The sequence below is a fragment of the Myotis nattereri genome, assembly GCF_964212035.1.
Source record: "Myotis nattereri genome assembly, chromosome: 9".
In the NCBI taxonomy this organism is placed as follows: domain Eukaryota; kingdom Metazoa; phylum Chordata; class Mammalia; order Chiroptera; family Vespertilionidae; genus Myotis; species Myotis nattereri.
In genome coordinates, this window is record NC_138084.1 from 79,749,016 (window position 1) to 79,768,748 (window position 19,733).

At 39.6% G+C, this 19,733-nt stretch overlaps 1 protein-coding gene across 2 annotated transcripts in view; it reads right to left on the reverse strand.

The window, feature by feature from the left end:
• The window catches only part of SIK3 (SIK family kinase 3), a gene marked incomplete at its 5' end in the record, with an annotated part of 294,724 nt that overhangs the window by 80,621 nt on the left and 194,370 nt on the right, over positions 1 to 19,733 (reverse strand). For both annotated transcript variants that reach the window (XM_081098532.1, XM_081098531.1), the window contains one exon: positions 15,643 to 15,804. In XM_081098532.1, the coding sequence (XP_080954658.1) occupies positions 15,643 to 15,804 (162 nt within the window). The remainder of the gene's footprint in view (positions 1 to 15,642; positions 15,805 to 19,733) is intronic.

Consider the following 19,733-nt stretch of genomic DNA (forward strand, 5'->3'; position numbering starts at 1 on the left):
GACACGTAAAAAAAGAACCTTTGTTAATAACAGTTAAGATTTCAGATAGCTACTATAAATTCTTAGACTCGGTAACTTTGCCTTCCAGAAAAAACATTTTTTATTCTGAAAACGATCGATACTTATTCTGGATTACTAATGTTAGACATCATTTAAATAATTCGAGAGACGACAGGTTTGCTACTGTCATTAAGAAGAGTGTTTTAGGCCCTGACTGGTTTGGCTCAGTGGATGGAGCGTCAGCCTACGGACTGAAGGATCCCAGGTTCGATTCCCGTCAAGGGCATGTACCTTGATTGCAGGCACATCCCCAGTAGGGGGCGTGCAGGAGGCAGTTGATCGATGTTTCTCTCTCATCGATGTTTCTAGCTCTCTATCCCTCTCCCTTCCTCTCTGTAAAAAATCAATAAAATATATTGAAGAAAAAAAGAAGAAGAGTATTTTAGGAGAAACCAAGATGGCGGCATAGGTAAACACCGGAAATTGCTGCCTCGCACAACCACTTCAAAAATACAACTAAAAGACAAAACGGACATCATCCAGAACCACAGGAAGGCTGGCTGAGTGGAAATTCTATAACTAGAAGAAAAAAGCACACTGAGACTCAGAGGAGGTGCGGAAGTAAAGTACAGAGGTACGGAGGTGCACATGAAAAGGGCTGGCAACTGAGGACATGGTTGTCTTTTCAATCGGGAGGGAGTCTCAAGCTCCCGACTGCTCTGAACTCCAGTTCTAGGCTAGTCTCTGGGGACCCAGACTCATATGGGGAAAAACTGGACTGTCTGGCATTGGTCGGAACTTGAAGACGGCTTACTCTCAGAGGTGCTTGCAGCGATTACCGGGATACAGAGACCCGGGGCCTCTTAGGGCAGGGCTAAGGATCAGCCATAGCTGTTTGCTCTGCCCTGTTGATTCCCTGAGACCTCACCCCACCCAAGCTGTGGGCAGAGGCTTTTGCATATGAAAGGCCTGGCCCTTTCCAATCTGAGAATTACCTAACAAACTGCAGCTGAGTCAGAGAGACCCAAAACATCCAAAAGAAGGCCCAAGGTCCCACAGCAGCTTGCATTGCTTCACAGTTGGGCCTCATCTGGACATCTCCAAACTCCAAACAAAGAAGAGGAATCTGCAGATCTCTCAATAGCTCCTGCTGGGTAGCCTCAGGAAGAAGCTAAATTAGCACCTCCTTAGAGATCCAAGAGCCAGTGTACCCAGTGGTCAGAGTGGGACCATCCAGATTACAACTCCTCAGATCCATAAGGGACACACTCAGGGGGCAGACTCAGTGAGCACCAAAGCCCCACTGAAGCAAGTCTTGCCCCAGAAGGGTGTCTTCAGCACAGAAGTTCTCCCACTGCAGACACAGCTGATTCTCACAGCCAATTGGCCTGGAGGTCAATTCCTCCCAGTGATACCTACAACAATCAAGGCTTAAATACAATAAGACTGTGCACACAGCCCACAAAGGGGTGTACCAAGAGTGTCCACCTCAGGTAATTGGGGAGGCTGAGCCACTGGGCCCTATAGGACACCTAGCACACAAAGCCACTCTACCAACACAGGGAAGCATAAAAAATGCGGAGACAAAGAAACAGGTCACAAATGACAGAAATAGAGGAAAGCAAACAACTGGATATAGAGTTCAAAACCACAGTTATAAGGTTTGTCAAGAATTTTCCTAGAAACCGCCGATAAATTTAGTGAGACCCTGGAGGATATGAAAAAAGACCAACTAGAAATTAAGCATACACTGACTGAAATAAAGAATAATATACAGAGATCCAACAGCAGACTAGAGGATCCCAAGAATCAAGTCAAAGATTTGAAATATGAAGAAGCAAAAAATAACCAACCGGAAAAGCAAAAAGAAAAAATAATCCAAAAATATGAAGATAGTGTAAGGAGCCTCTGGGACAACTTCAAGCGTACCAACATCCAAATTATGGGGGTTCCCGAAGAAGAGAGAGAGCAAGATATTGAAAACCTATTTGAAGCAACAATGACAGAAAACTTCCCCTACCTGGTGAAAGGAATAGACTTACAAGTCCAGGATGCACAGAGAACCCCAAACAAAAGGAATCCAAAGAGGACCACACCAAGACACATCATAATTAGAATGCCAAAGAGCAAAAGACAAAGAGAGAATCTTAAAAGCAGCAAGAGAAAAACAGTTAGTTACCTACAATGGAGTACCCATACGACTGTCATCTGATTTCTCAACAGAAACTATGCAGGCCAGAAGGGAGTGGCAAGAAATATTCAAAGTGATGAATAGCAAGAACATACAACCAAGATTACTTTATCCAGCAAAGCTATCATTCAGAATTGAAGGTCAGATAAAGAGCTTCACAGATAAGAAAAAGCTAAAGGAGTTTATCACCACCAAACCAGTATTATATGAAATGCTGAAAGGTATTCTTTAAGAAAAGAAAGAAGAAAAAGGTAAAGATAAAAATTATGAACAGCAAATACATATCTTTCAACAAGTCAATCTAAAAATCAAGTGAATAAAAAATCTGATGAATATAATAGAACCATTTCTCTTTCATGTGTTTCTTTCATAAGTCGTGGTTCCTTCTTAATTGAGTTGTGTAATAGTTCATTGGTAAGCTCACTGAAAAGATCAGTGATCTGGAAGTTACTTTTAGCTTTTAGAATAAAAAGTTGATTTCACTGAAACAGTAATCAAAAAGCTTCCAGCAAACAAAAGCCCTGGACCAAATGGTTTCACAGGGGAGTTTTACCAAACATTCAAAGGAGAACTAAAACCAATCCTTCTCAGACTATTCCAAAAAATTCAAGAGGAAGGCACACTTCCAAGCTCATTCTATGAAGCCAGCATCACCCTAATACCAAAACCAGGTAAAGACAAGACAATGAAAGAGAATTACAGGCCAATATCCCTCATGAACATAGATGCCAAAATCCTCAACAAAATTCTAGCAAACCGGATCCAGCATTACATTAGAAAGATCATACACCATGACCAAGTGGGATTTATTACAGGAATGCAAGGATGGTACAATATCTGCAAATCAATAAACGTGATACATCACATAAACAAATTGAGAGACAAAAAAAAATCACATAATCATATCAATTGATGCAGAAAAGGCATTTGAGAAAGTCCAACACCCTTTTCTGATAAAAATGCTCAGCAAAGTGGGAAGAGAAGGATCATACCTTAACATAATAAAAGCCCTATATCACAAACCTATAGCCAACATCACACTCAATGGGCAAAAACTAAAACCATTTCCCTTAAGAACAGGAACAAGACAGGGATGCCTGCTTTCACCACTCCTGTTCGACATAGTTCTGGAAGTGCTACCCAAAGCGATCAGACAAGAAGAAATAAAAGGCATCCAAATTGGAAAAGAAGAGGTAAAATTATCATTATTCACAGATGACATGATACTGTACATTGAAAACACTAAAGCCTGCGGACGGAAAGGTCCCAGGTTCGATTCTGGTCAAGGGCATGTACCTGGGTTGCGGGCACATCCCCAGTAGGAGATGTGCAGGAGGCAGCTGATCGATGTTTCTCTCTCATTGATGTTTCTAACTCTCTATCTCTCTCCCTTCTTCTCTGTAAAAAATCAATAAAATGTAAAAACAAAGAAAAAAACCCTAAAGCCTCTATAAAAAAATTATTAGACTTAATAAATGAATTCGGCAATGTAGTAGGATACAAAATTAATGCCATGAAATCTACAGCATTTTTATACACCAATAGTGAACTTACAGAAAGAGAGATTAAAAAACAATCCCATTTATTATTGCACAAAAAAATTAAGATACCTAGGAATGAACTTAACTAAGGAGGTAAAGGACCTCTACTCAGAAAACTACAGGACATTGAAAAAAAAGATAGAGGAAGACATAAACAAATGGAAGAACATACCGTGTTCATGGACTGGTAGAATCAACATCATTAAAATGTCCATACTGCCCAAAGCAATCTATAGATTCAATGCACTCCCCCATTAAAATACCAACAGCATAGTTCATAGATGTAGAAAGAGCTCTCTAAAAATTCATCTGGAATAAAAATGACCCCGAATAGCTGCTGCAATCCTGAGAAAGAAGAACAAAGTAGGAGGAATCTCAACACTAGATATCAGGCTGTATTACAGAGCCATTGTTCTCAAAACTACACGGTATTGGCACAAGAACAGACATATAGGTCAATGGAATAGAATAGATAGCCCAGAAATTGACCCGAACCAATATACTCAATTAATATTTGACAAAGGAGGCAAGAACATACAATGGAGTCAAGACAGTCTCTTCAATAAATGGTGTTGGGAAAATTGGACAGATACATGCAAAAAAATGAAACTAGACCACAAACTTACACCATACACAAAAATAAACTCAAAATGGATAAAGGACTTAAATGTAAGATGGGAAACCATAAAAATACTAAAGGAATCCAAAGGCAACAAAATCTCAGACATATGCCGAAGCAATTTCTTCACTGATACCGCTCCTAGGGCATTGGAAATTAAAGAGAAAATAAACAAATGGGACTACATCAAAATAAAAAGCTTCTGCACAGCAAAAGAAACCATCAAAAAAACAACAAGAAAACCCACTGCATGGGAGAACATATTTGCCAATGATATCTCCGGTAAGGGTTTAATCTCCAACATATAAAGGGAACTTATACAACTTAAGAAAAGAAAGACAAACAACCCAATCAAAGAATGGGCAATTGATCTAAATAGACACTTTTCGAAAGAGGACATAAGGAAGGTCAAGAGACATGAAAACATGCTCAAAGTCACTAATCATCCAAGAGATGCAAATCAAAACAACAATGAGGTACCATCTCACACCTGTCAGAATGGCTATCATCAACAAATCAACAAATGACAAATGCTGGCGAGGATGTGGAGAAAAAGGAATCCTTCTGCACTGCTGGTGGGAATGCAGACTCATGCAGCCACTATGGAAGACAGTCTGGAGTTTCCTCAGAAAACTAAAAATGGAACTCCCATTTGACCCAGTGATCCCACTTCTAGGAATATTCCCAAGGAATTAAAAACACCAATCAGAAAGGATATATGCACCCCTATGTTCATAGCAGCACAATTTACAATAGCTAAGATTTGGAAACAGCCTAAGTGCTCATCAGCAGATGAGTGGGTTAAAAAACTGTGGTACATCTATACAATGGAATACTACGCTGCTATAAAAAGGAAGGAACTCCTACCATTTGCAACAGCATGAATGGAGCTGGAGAGCATTATGTTAAGTGAAATAAGTCAGTCCGAGAAAGATAATTATCACATGATCTCACTCATTTGTGGATTATAATGAACAACATAAACCAATGAACAAAAACAGATCTAGAGACAGAGAAGCACTGATCAGATGCTCAAACCTCAGAGGGAAGGTAGGGGAGGGTGGGGGTAAGGAGAACAGATTAGCCAAAGGACTTGTACGCATGCATATAAGCATAAGTAATGGACGCAGACAACAGGGGTGAGCACGAGGGCAGGACTGTGGGGGTTGGGGGGACAATGGGGGAATATGGACACATTTGTAATACCTTAATCAATAAAGAAAAAGAAAAAGAAAAAAAGTTGATTTCATTACTGACCGTACCTTGTCAGAACCATCCAACCTAGCTCTCTAAAATGAGTCAGCTGTAGTCAGCTTCAATTAGAAGTGTTCCTTCCACTGGTCCATTAAGTTCAAAGAAGACTTGGAAGATGACAATGGGAATTCTATCTAATTTATTTGTAATGAAAGGAAGTTTAGGCAATGATTAAGACACTCAATGATGGTGGCATGTAGGGAGGAATAAGCAAAGGCAATGTTAGATATTACAGCAGGGCACAAAACTAGAGGTGTTTCTTTATTTTTTGCTTTTCTCAAAAACAAATAATAAAAATACAGATTTTGGATCAATGATTTTTAAAATCTTGCCAAAGTATATGTGCTAACAGAGAAAGAGCCAGGGCAGCTGCCGGCACCCCAGGACTCTGCAATCACAAATCAACAGGCAGAGACTTACCATGACCGCATGGGCTTAACTATTAACAAAGAAAGGCGTTTAAAAGTTTCTACCCAGGGAGAAAATGGCGGCGGTATAGACGGACGTGTCCCATGCCTTGTCCTGAAGCAGATAGGGTGAGCAGCTGAACCGAGTAACAGAAACGGCTGGCTCAGCTGCGGATTCCACGCCATCTTGAGTGACTGTTTTTGGAAGCGTATACATCCAGAGACCCTGCAACCACGGCATCCAGGAATCGGCTACTGACCCAGAAACACTGGATCTAAAGCAGCGTGAGTACGTGGACTCAGATGAGCCCTGCTCCTCCTCACAGAAAGGTCAGATTTCACCTTGATAAGGGTGCGGTTTGCAATTCAGGTTGGAGAGAGGAACACGCACAGGGGTAGTCTGCGCCCCACGAGATCTGCAGCCGTTGGGGCCAGCATAATCCACAAGTGCGAAGGGGTCTCACAGGGCTGCCGCCAGAAGGGAACACTAAAAATAAGCCCATAGCTGGACTGGGTGCAAAAAGGCAGCCTCGGATTTTGCCAGTGTACTGGCTGCTTAGTGCCAGAGGAGAGAGGACGTGCGAAAGAGACTGCACACAGAGCTGGACGGTGGAGGGTTGCAAGAGCTTGTACACCTCCTCAGGCCCTTTTTATTTTTCCTCTCTTCCCCTTAAATCTCTGTGTTTGATTATCAAACCCAATACATAGGATCGCCCAATTGGGGTCACTCGCAGAGACTACAGACAAAAGTTGTTTTTGTGGAACCTGGGAATCAGAGCTGGGAGTAACAATCAAAAAAAACAGCTCTATGGCAGTCAACTCTCCCAAACTACTGGTTAGAGAGGACTTATAGCCTCGGAGGTCAATCCAGAAACACTGCCACCCAGAGGCTGAACCACAAACTGACTCTTCTGTAAACACAAATAAAGGCAGGCTGGGAAACAAATATGGCCTGCTTTAAAAACAGGACCATGGTTTACAACACAGAGGAACAGTGTATTGCAGGGAACTTCAACACTCTCCTGAATACCTGACAGGACTAAGGCATGTCAAACAGAAGAGTAGAGGAACTGAAGGACCTTCACTACTGCACATTTTTATTTTTATTTATTTTTATATATTTTATTTTTTTCACCTTTTCCTTAAGAAACTGATTTTTTTCTTTTTTCATCACCTGATTTTTACCTTTTTAATTACTACATTTTTATTTTTAACCAATATTATTACTACTACCATTTTACCTTTTTAAAAGTGTCATCATATTTTCTCTTTATCTTATTTTGGGATTAGTGTTCTAATCTTTTCATCTTTTCATCTAGTATTTTCATCTTTCCTTTAGCATCATTTTTACTCTACCTCAACTTTACCTTTACACCAAAACTCTCCTCCTCACTTTTTCCCTTTTGTTGTCCTGTTTCTCTTACCCTATTCCTGCTTTAGATTTTCCCTATTCCTTCTTTTTACCCCATTAAAATTTCACCCTACTTATATATCTAATTTCCAATCCCCTGCTCTAAATCCATATACAACTCTCTCTTTTCTTTCTTCACTATCTAAATTTTTTTTTCCCTCTCTGTCATTTGGTTGTTGTTTACTTGATTGTTCAGTACATTGGGGGTTTTTTTTATGCTTGTTTGTGAGATTGTTTTGCTTTTTCTTTCTATTTTTCTGTTGTTTTTTTTCTTTTCCGTTTTTTGGGGGATTTTTTTGCTCTTGTTTTCCCTCGCCTCACTTGATATCAATTGTTGTTTGTAGTTTGCATTCTGTTGCTGGAATTTGTTGGGATTAGTGGCTGTTCTATTGGAGTTTTCTCCACATATAAATAGTTTCTTCCCTTCTTCTATTTCATTCTCTTTCTTTTCTCTCTTACTTTTTTTATTCCTTTTCCCAATTTCATTTTTGCACTCCTTTTTTCCTCTTTTTTCTTTTTCTCTTCTTTCTTCCTTATTCCCTAATTCTCTTTGATCTGGTGGTCACCTTTATTTGGTGTTATTAGATTCGTGAATACATTTGTGTTCAGTGCCTTGTGCTTTGTGCCTTGTTGTGTTGCATTTTATGCCTTTAAATGAATGCAGCAGAGAGAGAACTACATAACCAAACACCTGGAAAAGAGAGGTCATGGGGAGACAAAGAAAACGCCCGCATATGAAAGAAAAACAGGCATCACCAGAAAAGGAAGTAAACGAAATGGAGGCAATGGAGGCAAGCAGCCTGTCAGAGAAAGAATTCAGAGAAATGGCCATAAGGTGGATGGGAAGAATGGAAGACAAATTCAACAATATGTGTAAGAACCAAGAGGAAATGAAGAACCAAGAAGAAATGAAAAATGACATCACTGCTATAAAGAACTCAATAGAAAGCATCAACAGTAGACTAGAAGAAGCAGAGGACCACATCAGTTAGCTAGAAGACAAGGTAGGAAAAAATACCCAAGCAGAGCAGCTTCTAGAAAAAAAAATTAAAAAACAGGAGGAGAGTCTAAGAGAACTTTGGGACAACACAAAACAAAACACGATCCGCATAACAGGGGTGCCAGAAGGAGAGGAAACTGAACAAGGAATAGAAAACCTGTTCGAAAAAATGACAGAAAACTTCCCTGATATAGAAAAGAAGACGCTCACACAAATCCAAGAAGCTCACAGAGTCCCAAACAAAATGAACCCCAAAAGACCGATGCCAAGGCACATCATAATTAAATTGGCAAAGACTAACGACAAAGCAAGAATCTTAAAAGTGGCCAGAGAGAGACAAAAAGTTACCTACAAAGGATCTCCCATCAGGCTAGCGACTGATTTCTCAACAGAAACGCATCAGGCAAGAAGGGAATGGAATGAAATATACAAAGTCATGCAAAGGAAGGGTCTGAATCCAAGAATACTGTACCCAGCAAGGCTATCAATCAAAATTGAGGGTGAAATCAAGAGCTTCACGGACAAAAAAGGACTACAGGAATTTATTACCACCAAACCAGCAATGCAAGAAATGCTAAAGGGTCTGCTGTAAAAAGAAAAAATAGGAAATGAAGAAGGAACACAAGGGTAAAGAATAAAAATGGCGACAAGTATCTATCAATAATAACTTTAAATGTAAATGGATTAAATGCCCCAATCAAAAGACATAGGGTAACTGAGTGGATAAGAAAACATGACCCATATATCTGCTGTCTACAGGAAACCCACCTCAGAAAAAAAGACGCACACAGACTGATGGTGAAGGGATGGAAAAAGGTTTTTCAGGCGAATGGAAATGAAAAAAAAGCTGGGATAGCTATATTTATATCTGACAAATTAGATCTCAAAGTGAAGGACATAAAAAGAGATAAGGAAGGCCACTTCATAATACTAAAGGGATCAATCCAACAAGAAGAAATAACCAGTAAACATATACGCACTCAATATAGGAGCACCCAAATACATAAGAAAACTTCTAGAGGGGATCAAGGGAAAGATTGACAGCAACACAATTATAGTAGGGGACTTTAACACCACACTATCACCATTGGACAAATCCTCTAAACAAAAAATCAGCAAAGAAACATCAATCCTAAATGACTCACTAGATCAGATGGAATTAATTGACACCTTCAGAACATTTCATCCCAAAGCCACAGAATATACATTCTTCTCAAGTGCACATGGGTCATTTTCAAAGACAGACCATATATTGGGTCACAGGCAAAGTCTTTTCAAATTCAAGAAGATAGAAATCATATCAAGCATCTTCTCAGATCACAATGGCATAAAACTGGAAATTAACTACAATAAAAACAATCCCAAAAAAAATCAAACACACGGTGACTAAATAGCATGCTATTAAACAATGACTGGGTTACCAGAGAGATCAAAAAAGAAATAAAAAAACATCATGGCAACAAACGACAATGAAAACACAACAATCTAAAACCTATGGGATACAGCGAAAGCAGTCTTGAGAGGGAAGTTCATAGCTCTACAAGACTACTGCAAAAAACAAGAAACAATGATAATAAATTACTTAACCCTACAACTCAAAGAGTTCGAAAGAGAGCAACAAGAAAAGCCCAGTGTAAGTAAAAGGAAAGAAAGAATAAAGATCAGAGCAGAGATAAACAACATAGAGACAAAAAAAAATACAAAAGATCAACAAAACCAAGAGCTGGTTCTTTGAAAGGATAAACAAGATTGATGAACCTCTAGCCAGGCTCACGAAGAAACAAAGAGAGAGGACCCAAATAAACAAAACCAGAAATGAAAGAGGAGAAATAACAACAGACCCCACAGAAATACAAAGGATTGTTAAAAAATACTATGAACAACTCTACTCGAACAAGCTAGACAACCTGGAGGAAATGGACATATTCCTAGAAAAATACAACCTCCCAAAACTTAATCAGGAAGAATCTAAAATCTCAATAGGCCAATAACTATGGAAGAAATTGAAGCAATAATCAAAAAGCTTCCAGCAAACAAAAGCCCGGGGCCAGACAGCTTCACAGGGGAGTTTTACCAAACATTCAAGGAAGAACTAAAACATATCCTCCTCAGACTATTCCAAAAAATTCAAGAGGAAGGAACACTTCCAAGCTCATCTATGAAGCCAGCATCACCCTAATACCAAAACCAGATAAAGACAACACAATGAAAGAGAATTACAGTGGAGCCTTGACTTATGAGTGTCCCGACTAACGAGTTTTTTCAGATACCAGCTGCCTCTTGGCCAATTTTTTGCATTGAGATGATAGAGTAATTTGAGTTAACGAGCTCCTTAATGAGCTCAGTCTCGGAACGAATTAAACTCGTAAGTCAAGGCCCCACTGTACAGGCCAATATCCTCATGAACATAGATGCCAAAATCCTCAACAAAGTCCTAGCAAATCGGATCCAGCAGTACATCAGAAAGATCATACACCATGACCAAGTAGGATTTATACCAGGGATGCAAGGATGGTACAATATCCGCAAATCAATAAACGTAATACATCACTTAAACAAATTGAGAGATAAAAACCACATACTCATATGAATTGATGCAGAAAAAGCATTTGACAAAATCCAACACCCTTTCTTGATAAAAACTCTCAGCAAGGTGGGAATAGAAGGATCATACCTCAACATAATAAAAGCCATATATGACAAACCCACAGCCAACATCATAATCAATGGGCAAAAACTAAAACCATTTCCCCTGAGAATAGGAACAAGACAGGGATGCCCCCTCTCACCACTCCTGTTCAACATAGTACTGGAAGTACTAGCCATTGCGATCAGACAAGAAGAAGAAATAAAAGGCATCCAAATTGGAAAAGAAGAAGTAAAACTGTCCTTATTTGCAGATGACATGATACTGTACATAGAAAACCCTAAAGATGCCATAAAAAAATTATTAGAGTTAATAAATGAATTCAGCAATGTAGCAGGTTACAAAATTAATGCCAGGAAATCTAAGGCATTTCTTTACACCAATAGTGAACTTACAGAAAGGGAGACTAAAAAAGCAATCCCATTTACCATCACACCAAAAAAAATTTAGATACCTAGGAATAAACTTAAGGAGGTAAAAGACTTATATGTGAAAAACTACAGGACACTGAAAAAAGAGATAGAGGAAGACATAAACAGATGGGAGAACATACCGTGTTCATTGATTGGTAGACTCAAGATCATCAAAATGTCCATATTACCCAAAGCAATCTATAGATTTAATGCAATCCCCATTAAATTACCAACGGCATATTTCACAGATCTAAAACAAACGCTCCAAAAATTCATCTGGAATAAAAAAAAACCTCGAATAGCTGCAGCAATCCTGAGAAAGAAGAACAAAGTAGGTGGAATCTCAATACCAGATGTCAAGCTGTATTACAAAGCCACTATTCTTTTTTTTTAAAATATATTTTATTGATTTTTTTACAGAGAGGAAGGGAGAGAGATAGTTAGAAACATCGATGAGAGAGAAACACCGATCAGCTGCCTCCTGCACACCTCCTACAGGGGATGTGCCCGCAACCAAGGTACATGCCCTTGACCGGAATCGAACCTGAACCTTTCAGTCTGCAGGCCGATGGTCTATCCACTGAGCCAAACCGGTTACGGCCAAAGCCACTATTCTTAAAATAGCATGGTACTGGCACAAGAACAGACATATAGATCAATGGGATAGAATAAAGAACCCAGAAATTGACCCAAGCCCCTATGCCCAAGTAATATTCGGCAAAGGAGGCAAGAGCATACAATGGAGTCAAGACAGTCTCTTCAATAAATGGTGTTGGGAAAATTGGACAGATACATGCAAAAAGATGAAACTAGACCACCATACACAAAAATAAACTCAAATGGATAAAAGACTTAAACGAAAGACGGAAACCATAAAAATACTAGAGGAATCCACAGGCAGCGAAATCGCAAACATATGCCGAAGGAATTTCTTCTCTGATACTGCTCCTAAGGCAATGGAAACTAAAGAGAAAATAAACAAATGGGACTACATCAAAATAAAAAGCTTTTGCACAGCAAAGGAAACCATCAACAAAACAACAAGAAGGCCCACTGCATTGGAGAACATATTTGCCAATGATATCAGTGATAAGGGTTTAATCTCCAACATTTACAGGGAACTCATGCAACTTAACAATAGGAAAATAAACAATCCAATCAAAAAATGGGCAACGGACCTAGATAGACACTTTTTTAAAGAGGACATACAGAAGGCCGAAAGACATATGAAAACATGCTCAAAGTCACTAATTATATGAGAGATGCAAATCAAAATAACAATGCAGTATCATCTCACACCTGCCAGGATGGCTATCATCAACAAATCAACAAACAACAAGTGTTGGAGAGGATGTGGAGAAAAAGGAATCCTTCTGCACTGCTGGTGGGAATGCAGACTGGTGCAGCCACTGTGGAGAACAGTATGGAGTTTCCTCAGAAAACTAAAAATGGAAATCCCATTTGACCCAGTGATCCCACTTCTAGGAATATATCCCAAGAAACCAGAAACACCAATCAGAAAGGATATATGCACCCCTCTGTTCATAGCAGCACCATTCACCATAGCTAAGATTTGGAAACAGCCTAAGTGCCCATCAGCAGATGAGTGGATTAGAAAACTGTGGTACATCTACACAGTGGAATACTATGCTGCCGTAAAAAAGAAGGAACTCTTGCCATTTGCAACAGCATGGATGGAAGTGGAGAGCATTATGCTAAGTGAAATTAGCCAGTCAGAGAAAGATAAATACCACATGATCTCACTCATTTGTGGAATATAGAGAACTACATAGACTGATGAACAGGGACAGATCCAAAGAAGGAGAAACAGCGATCAGACTATCAATCCCCAGAGGGAAAGTAGGGGAGGGAGGGGGTAAGGGGAAGAGATCAACCAAGGGAATTGTATGCATGCATATAGCCAAACCAATGGACATGGACAACAGGGGGATGAGAACATGAGGGGGGGGGGGTGTAATGGGGGGATGAGGACACATTTGTAATACCTTAACCAATAAAGAAATTTAAAAAATGTTTCTACCCAAATACTTGTCGGAAGAGTGCCAAACTTCAGTTATCACTGACCAGTGCCTTTTACTTTGCTTTCTCAATGCAAAAACTAAAATTTATGCAAAGTTCGCTAAATCAAAATGGTTCTAAATTCAAAATCAAGAACCAAGGAACCATTAAAAAAATCTTAACCTTTGGTCATTGGAGAGAGACTAAAACTATAGAAGCAATAGAGGGCCTTCTTTTGACTCAATACCCTAATCAGGAGTCCAAAGATCCCTATAACACTGTGGTAGGCTAAATAATAGTCAACCCCCTCCCCCCCTTCCCGCCCCTCCCCAAAGCACCCATGCCCTAACCCATTGAATCTGTGAATGAATGTGGTACCTAAGTAGTAAAAGGGACTTCTGCAGACATGATTAGATTACGGATCTGGAGATAGGGAGAGAGCCTGGATTATGCAGGAGGGTCCAATGGAATCACAAGAGACTGTACAAGAGAAAAGTAAGAGGATCAGAGGAGGAGTGGGAAATGTGACACTGGAAGCAAGGTGGAGTGAGGTGTGGAAGGGGCGAAAGCCAGGAACGCAGGGCCTCTAAGATATGGGAAAGCAAGCAGACAGCCTCCAGAGCCCCAGCACCTTACTTTAGCCTTGAAGACATTTCAGATTTCTGACCTCCAAAACAGTGAGATAGTACATTGGTGTTGTTCAAGCCATGAAGTTGGTGGTAATTTGTTATAGCAACAATGGGAATTTACAATGATAATTAAAAAACAAAAAAAGTCTTGAAACTGCCAGGCCTTCCCATGCTACTTACCTCTGTGGGAACTATTAGCATCTGGAGAGTTTTGGAGAATATAAGACAGACTCAAGGCAAAGGAACACATGACCTTGTGTAAGAGAAAGAGAGCATCAATTCCTACCGACGATACACTGAGCAAGTGCAGGTCTCAGAGAACTTGGAGCTGGTGAAAGCTTTAAACAAGACTGCACCGTCAGCCTGACAGACACATACAGAGCGAAGACGTTCTAGCGGTACATGAAAGAAACCCTTCGAAGAATCACCAACTACAAGGGTACACGTGGGCACTCTGACCTGTGATAGAGGATGTAAAAAGCTGAGCTCGCCCTAACTGGTTTGGCTCAGTGGATAGAGAGTCGGCCTGCGGACTCAAGGGTCCCAGGTTTGATTCCGGTTAAGGGCATGGACCTTGGTTGCGGGCACATCCCTAGTAGGGGGTGTGCAGAAGGCAGCTGATCGATGTTTCTCTCTCATCGATGTTTCTAACTCTCTATTCCCTCTCCTTTCTTCTCTGTAAAAAAAATAAATAAAATATATTAAAAAAAAAAAAAAAAGCTGAGCTCTCCCTCCTGCCCTGCTGACGAGGGATCTCTGCAGAACTGCTCTCCGCCGGGATTTCAAGGCTACTGTTTTCTAGTTACACTGCAGTGTTCCATATGTGACTCCCTTCCTTCGCTCTGGGCGACGGGGGGGGGGGGGGGGGGGGGGGGGGGGCACACCATGCAATCCTAAAAACCGTTAGAAAACAAAAACGGCTTCTTTTCACATTTATAGTTCCTATTTGACATCTGCAGTCACTTCCTCACATCCGTAGTGGTGGGCGTGGATTGGTTAGCAATGCTGAGCGCTTACTGAAGCTGAAGTCTAGGTAGACTGAGGCAGGGAGAGTGCCTCTGGGGCTCTGCCAGATGAGATGAGTGAAATCGGAGGAACCAGGGACTGCCTTTAAACCGCTGCCTGGTCGGTTCTCCCTAAACTACCATGAACCGCCGTCTTTAGGTTAGGCATGCTCTGTATCAGGAGCACCATAAACCCACCTTCTCAGTGAAGCTGAGAGGCACAAAATTTCAGCAGTTTTTTTTCCTATTTTTCTATGTTTTATTCCTTATTATTTAAAAGGGACTGGTCAACCAAAATAAAACTTTAACAGTACCCCTTTCCTTCTTTCCTCCCAGCAAATAACATAAATGTATTTTGGAAATTTATCAGTTTTCAAGCCACACACACAAAACTCCTTTATTTTCACAATTCTTTCTGAATGGATGGAAATAGACAATCCCTTGCTTCAGGAATCTTGAAGGAAAAGCTCCTCTGTTCTTATATCACATCCTCAGCATGCCCCTCACCTGCTATTTTGATATTCAGATTGGCGTCCAGAAGCAAATTCTCAGCTTTTAGATCACGATGAACTATGTTCCGACAGTGACAAAAAAAGACAGCGGCGACGATCTGCTTGAACTTCCGACGGGCCTCCTTCTCCGCCATCCTGCCATGGGCCACCAGGTGGTCTGGGTGAGGAAGAACAGAGTCAGTTCTCATGTGGACACTGGGGTCATTTCAAAAGGCAGATGTAAGGAGGGTGCAGAGGGAGCCCACCAAACGAATGAGCTGAAAGAAGTAAAATAAAAAACAGAAGACAACCCACTTACAGTCCTGGTTTGTATCTATAAAAAGTCATTAGTAATCAGTACCCAAACTATTTTAAGTAGAAATCCTGTTATATATATCTGCCCCAAAATGTACTTGCTTTCCCACACACACAAAAAAAGAGTTCTAAGAGTCATATGGTATTTTTCAAGGATCATAGCACTTAACACCTTCCTTTTCTTATCTGCTTTGCAAAATTTACATATACACAGCAAACGTACACTTGAAGATAAGTATCAGCAATATTTCCTGTGCTAAAGGGTGAGTCAAAAAGGAGAGTTCAATAAACTTTAGGCTCTACTGCTTTCTCAAAGTTTTACAATTTGACATAAAAATATATTTATTTGGTGACTATATTATGTAATGCATAATATACCTGCATCTTTACATCTGCATTTACAGTGCTTAGCAAATATTTTTAAAACTATATTATTAATTTTTACAGATAACATCAATAAAAAAGGTGCATTTTCTACCACTTTAAATGAAATAATTTCACTGGCTATGTTGCTTAACTAAGGTATATAGCAAAAGAATTTATGTTATAAACTTTATAGTACTATAAATCTTCGATATTTAAAAATGAAATACCATAATTTTTTAAAGTTCTTTTTCTAGTAGTGGCAGTAGGTTTATATAGAAGCAATGACATACATATTCTTAACCCAGTTCTTCATGTAACCAGCAACATACACAGGTCATGACAGCTGATAGGATCAGAAATATTAGCAATGATACAATTTGCTCTGTTTTAAATTTCTAATAGTTTTATCAGCACTATCCCCAAACCAGCTGATCTAGCTGGAAAAAGGAAACATTTGCCACCATAAGCATCTTCACATAGTGGAAAACTGAAAAATTAAACACTATAAATAAATGTGTTATTGTTTATCAGTAGTTATTTTAGTAATACTACCCAACTGTTACAGTGCTACTGCAGTCACCAATAGGACCAATCAGGTATCTCTTTTCTTCATCACCAAGAGGAAGTTTGGTGTAAAACATATGTACCAATAATGACTGCTAAGGCTAAGAGTTTAGGACAGGAAATTGGAGAGGAGCATGAAGAAGGGGAGCTAAATGATAATCCATCTACATAGCAGATTGTCAAATAATTTAAATTCTGACCACAAAGACCATAAAATTTTGGACCAAAAATATAGTAATTATAATAACACTATCTTACAGATCATTTAAATTTTTAAGAAAAACTCTTCAAAGGAATTGTTATAATTGTTAGTGTTATGAATGACCCCCACAGAAGACTTTTGAAGCATTTCCCTCAAAAATAATCATTATTACGGCCAAGATTACCAATTGAGTAAAGAAAGAATATACGAAGTCTTCAGCTTAGCAGTTCAGAGGACTAGAATGCAGATGTCTATGGGAGTTAGAGGTGCTGATCACTGAGCTCACACTCTGGTGTTTAGGCTTCTGGTGAGACCTGTCATATGAATTTTAAACACAAAAGTTGTTTCCTAACTAGGGATAGTAACTTAATATAAACTGCTAAAGACCTGGACATCCATCAGATGTACAGCACTGTGTTTTATTTCAAAACACTATTCTCTAACAGTACCTGCTCCATTGACCCCCTATTTCTCTTAACCCACGGCCTAATTATTCTAATAATATGTTTTAGCTGCTAAACTTTGTCTAATTAAAGAGCTTTGAAGAGACAGCTATTCTTGAGAAACATAAAAATAAACCCTTATGAAGGTTTACCATCAGAAGCTCATTTGGCCAAGCCAACCATTAATTAAAATGCCCAAGAGACATTCGTCTGGCAGTAAATACTAATTACCAGACACATCAAAGAGCTTCTTAAATACAACAGAATGATTTAGTAATTTCCAAAATAAGTGATTTTCTTTTATTAAAAAAACACACAACCTCTTTATATTTTCTAAGTACTTTGTTTTCTTTCTTCCTTTTTTTTTAGTACTTTGTTTTTTTAAAATGATTGGAAAGCTCTCAAAATTGTACACAGGCCAGGAGCTCGTGGAATGTAGCCTAGTTTTATCTCTACAATGACACACTGGTTGTCCTTGGGCAAATCATTTATACTGCCAATATCTCTAACTCTTGATCTGCCAAATAGAAATAAATTCTGTTACATGCTATGGACAAAGAAAGGATAGTATATTTGGGTATAAACATGTATTGTGATTTAGAGTTATCATATATGAATGACATAACTTTAAAGACATTTAAAAAGCTATTTTTATTTTTTAAATCTTTATCGTGAAAGTATTACACATGTCCCACTTTTTCCCCCATTATCCCCTGCTAGCACGCCCCCGCCCCACCCAGACCTTCACCACACTATTGTCTGTGTCCATGGGTTATGGATATATGCAGACGAGTTCTTTGGTTGATCTCTTCCCACCCACCTACCCACCCCTACCTGATATTTGACAGTGTGTTTTATGCTATTTTGTAAAGGTCTGGGGCAAGACTATACAGAGAATATTTAAGAATTTGATTAAGAGATCACAAGGTTCTTCAGGATTCTGTAGTGTTTGAAGGTACATCATTTGTCACTGTTACATGACCCTGGTAAAGGTATTTATGATAGCACAGTGGGTAAAGCAGCTTAAACTATATAGTATTTTTTCTAAAGGTACCTACAGAATCCTACAGTTATAAAGAAAATATACAAATCACTTCAAAAAAGTGCTGGCTGCAAACATTCGATGTTTCCTCCCAGCCACTGTATTTACGCTCAAGGTGTCTCCTCCTTGGGAGCACTGTGCTTTCTTCCCAACACAGGGCCATCTTAACGGCGCAACATCATTCAGACTTTAGCCTCTGCATTTAGTTTTGCCCATCTTATTACCACCACCCTCCCACCCCCATTTCTTGTCCCCTGAGTTGGCTTTTAGCAGAAACTACGGGGCCTGTGGGTGTGCCAGGAAGCCAGTGGCCTGCGTGGTTTTCAGTCCCTGCAGAAACCGCCTCTCAGCTGCCTGTGGACAAATGGCTGCTTATGCTCATGTGTGCTGTATAGGCAGTGAGCAAAAATTCTTCCAGCTCAAACGGGCTATTTTACTCTCAGCAAAGAAACCCAGAGCAGCAGCCCAGACTGCACTTAGCACAGTCACAGCATTTGAATAAATACTAGGGTAATTTCAGAAAGGCAAATGAAACAACATGGCTCCTGAGCCACGCAATATTTAAAGTAAAGTACATTCTGAATCTTGTCAGGATAAACCCCAGCTGCAAGGAGCTCTAAAGAGTTGTTCTGCTTCTAGGCAGCTCAGTGACTAGCTCTCCTAACACTGGGCGAAGTGCCACCCACATCTTCAGTCCCAGACACCCCACATGACCCTGGCTGGCTCCTGTAGTTCCACACTCCCCGATCCCAGTCCAGAATCTTCAATTACATACACGCTGCTGAACAAACTCCCTCACAGTTAAGTTCTTTTCACTGTCAATTAACTACTTATCTATTTAGTTTGCCACTAAACGTAGCAGGCGTTTAAAGTTTTTCTCTATCACAACTTCACTCCAACCATTTCATCCCAGACCGGATGAGGTAACTCTCAGTTAAAAGCAGAAAAAGCTATCCTATGTTAAACTCTTATCAAAAGTAAGGAGTCTAAGTTCTCTTTCTCACTTTCCAATCGCCATAAACCACTGGGCACTAGATTTCTTCATTCATTTTTAATCTGCTCTTCCTCACAAAATAAAAAGAAGTTAGTGACACTAAGAGATTTCTCTATCTTCTGAAGAATATTATTCGAAGTGGAGGAAGCAAATTCTGAAGTTTCAAAAGTATTAGCGCACC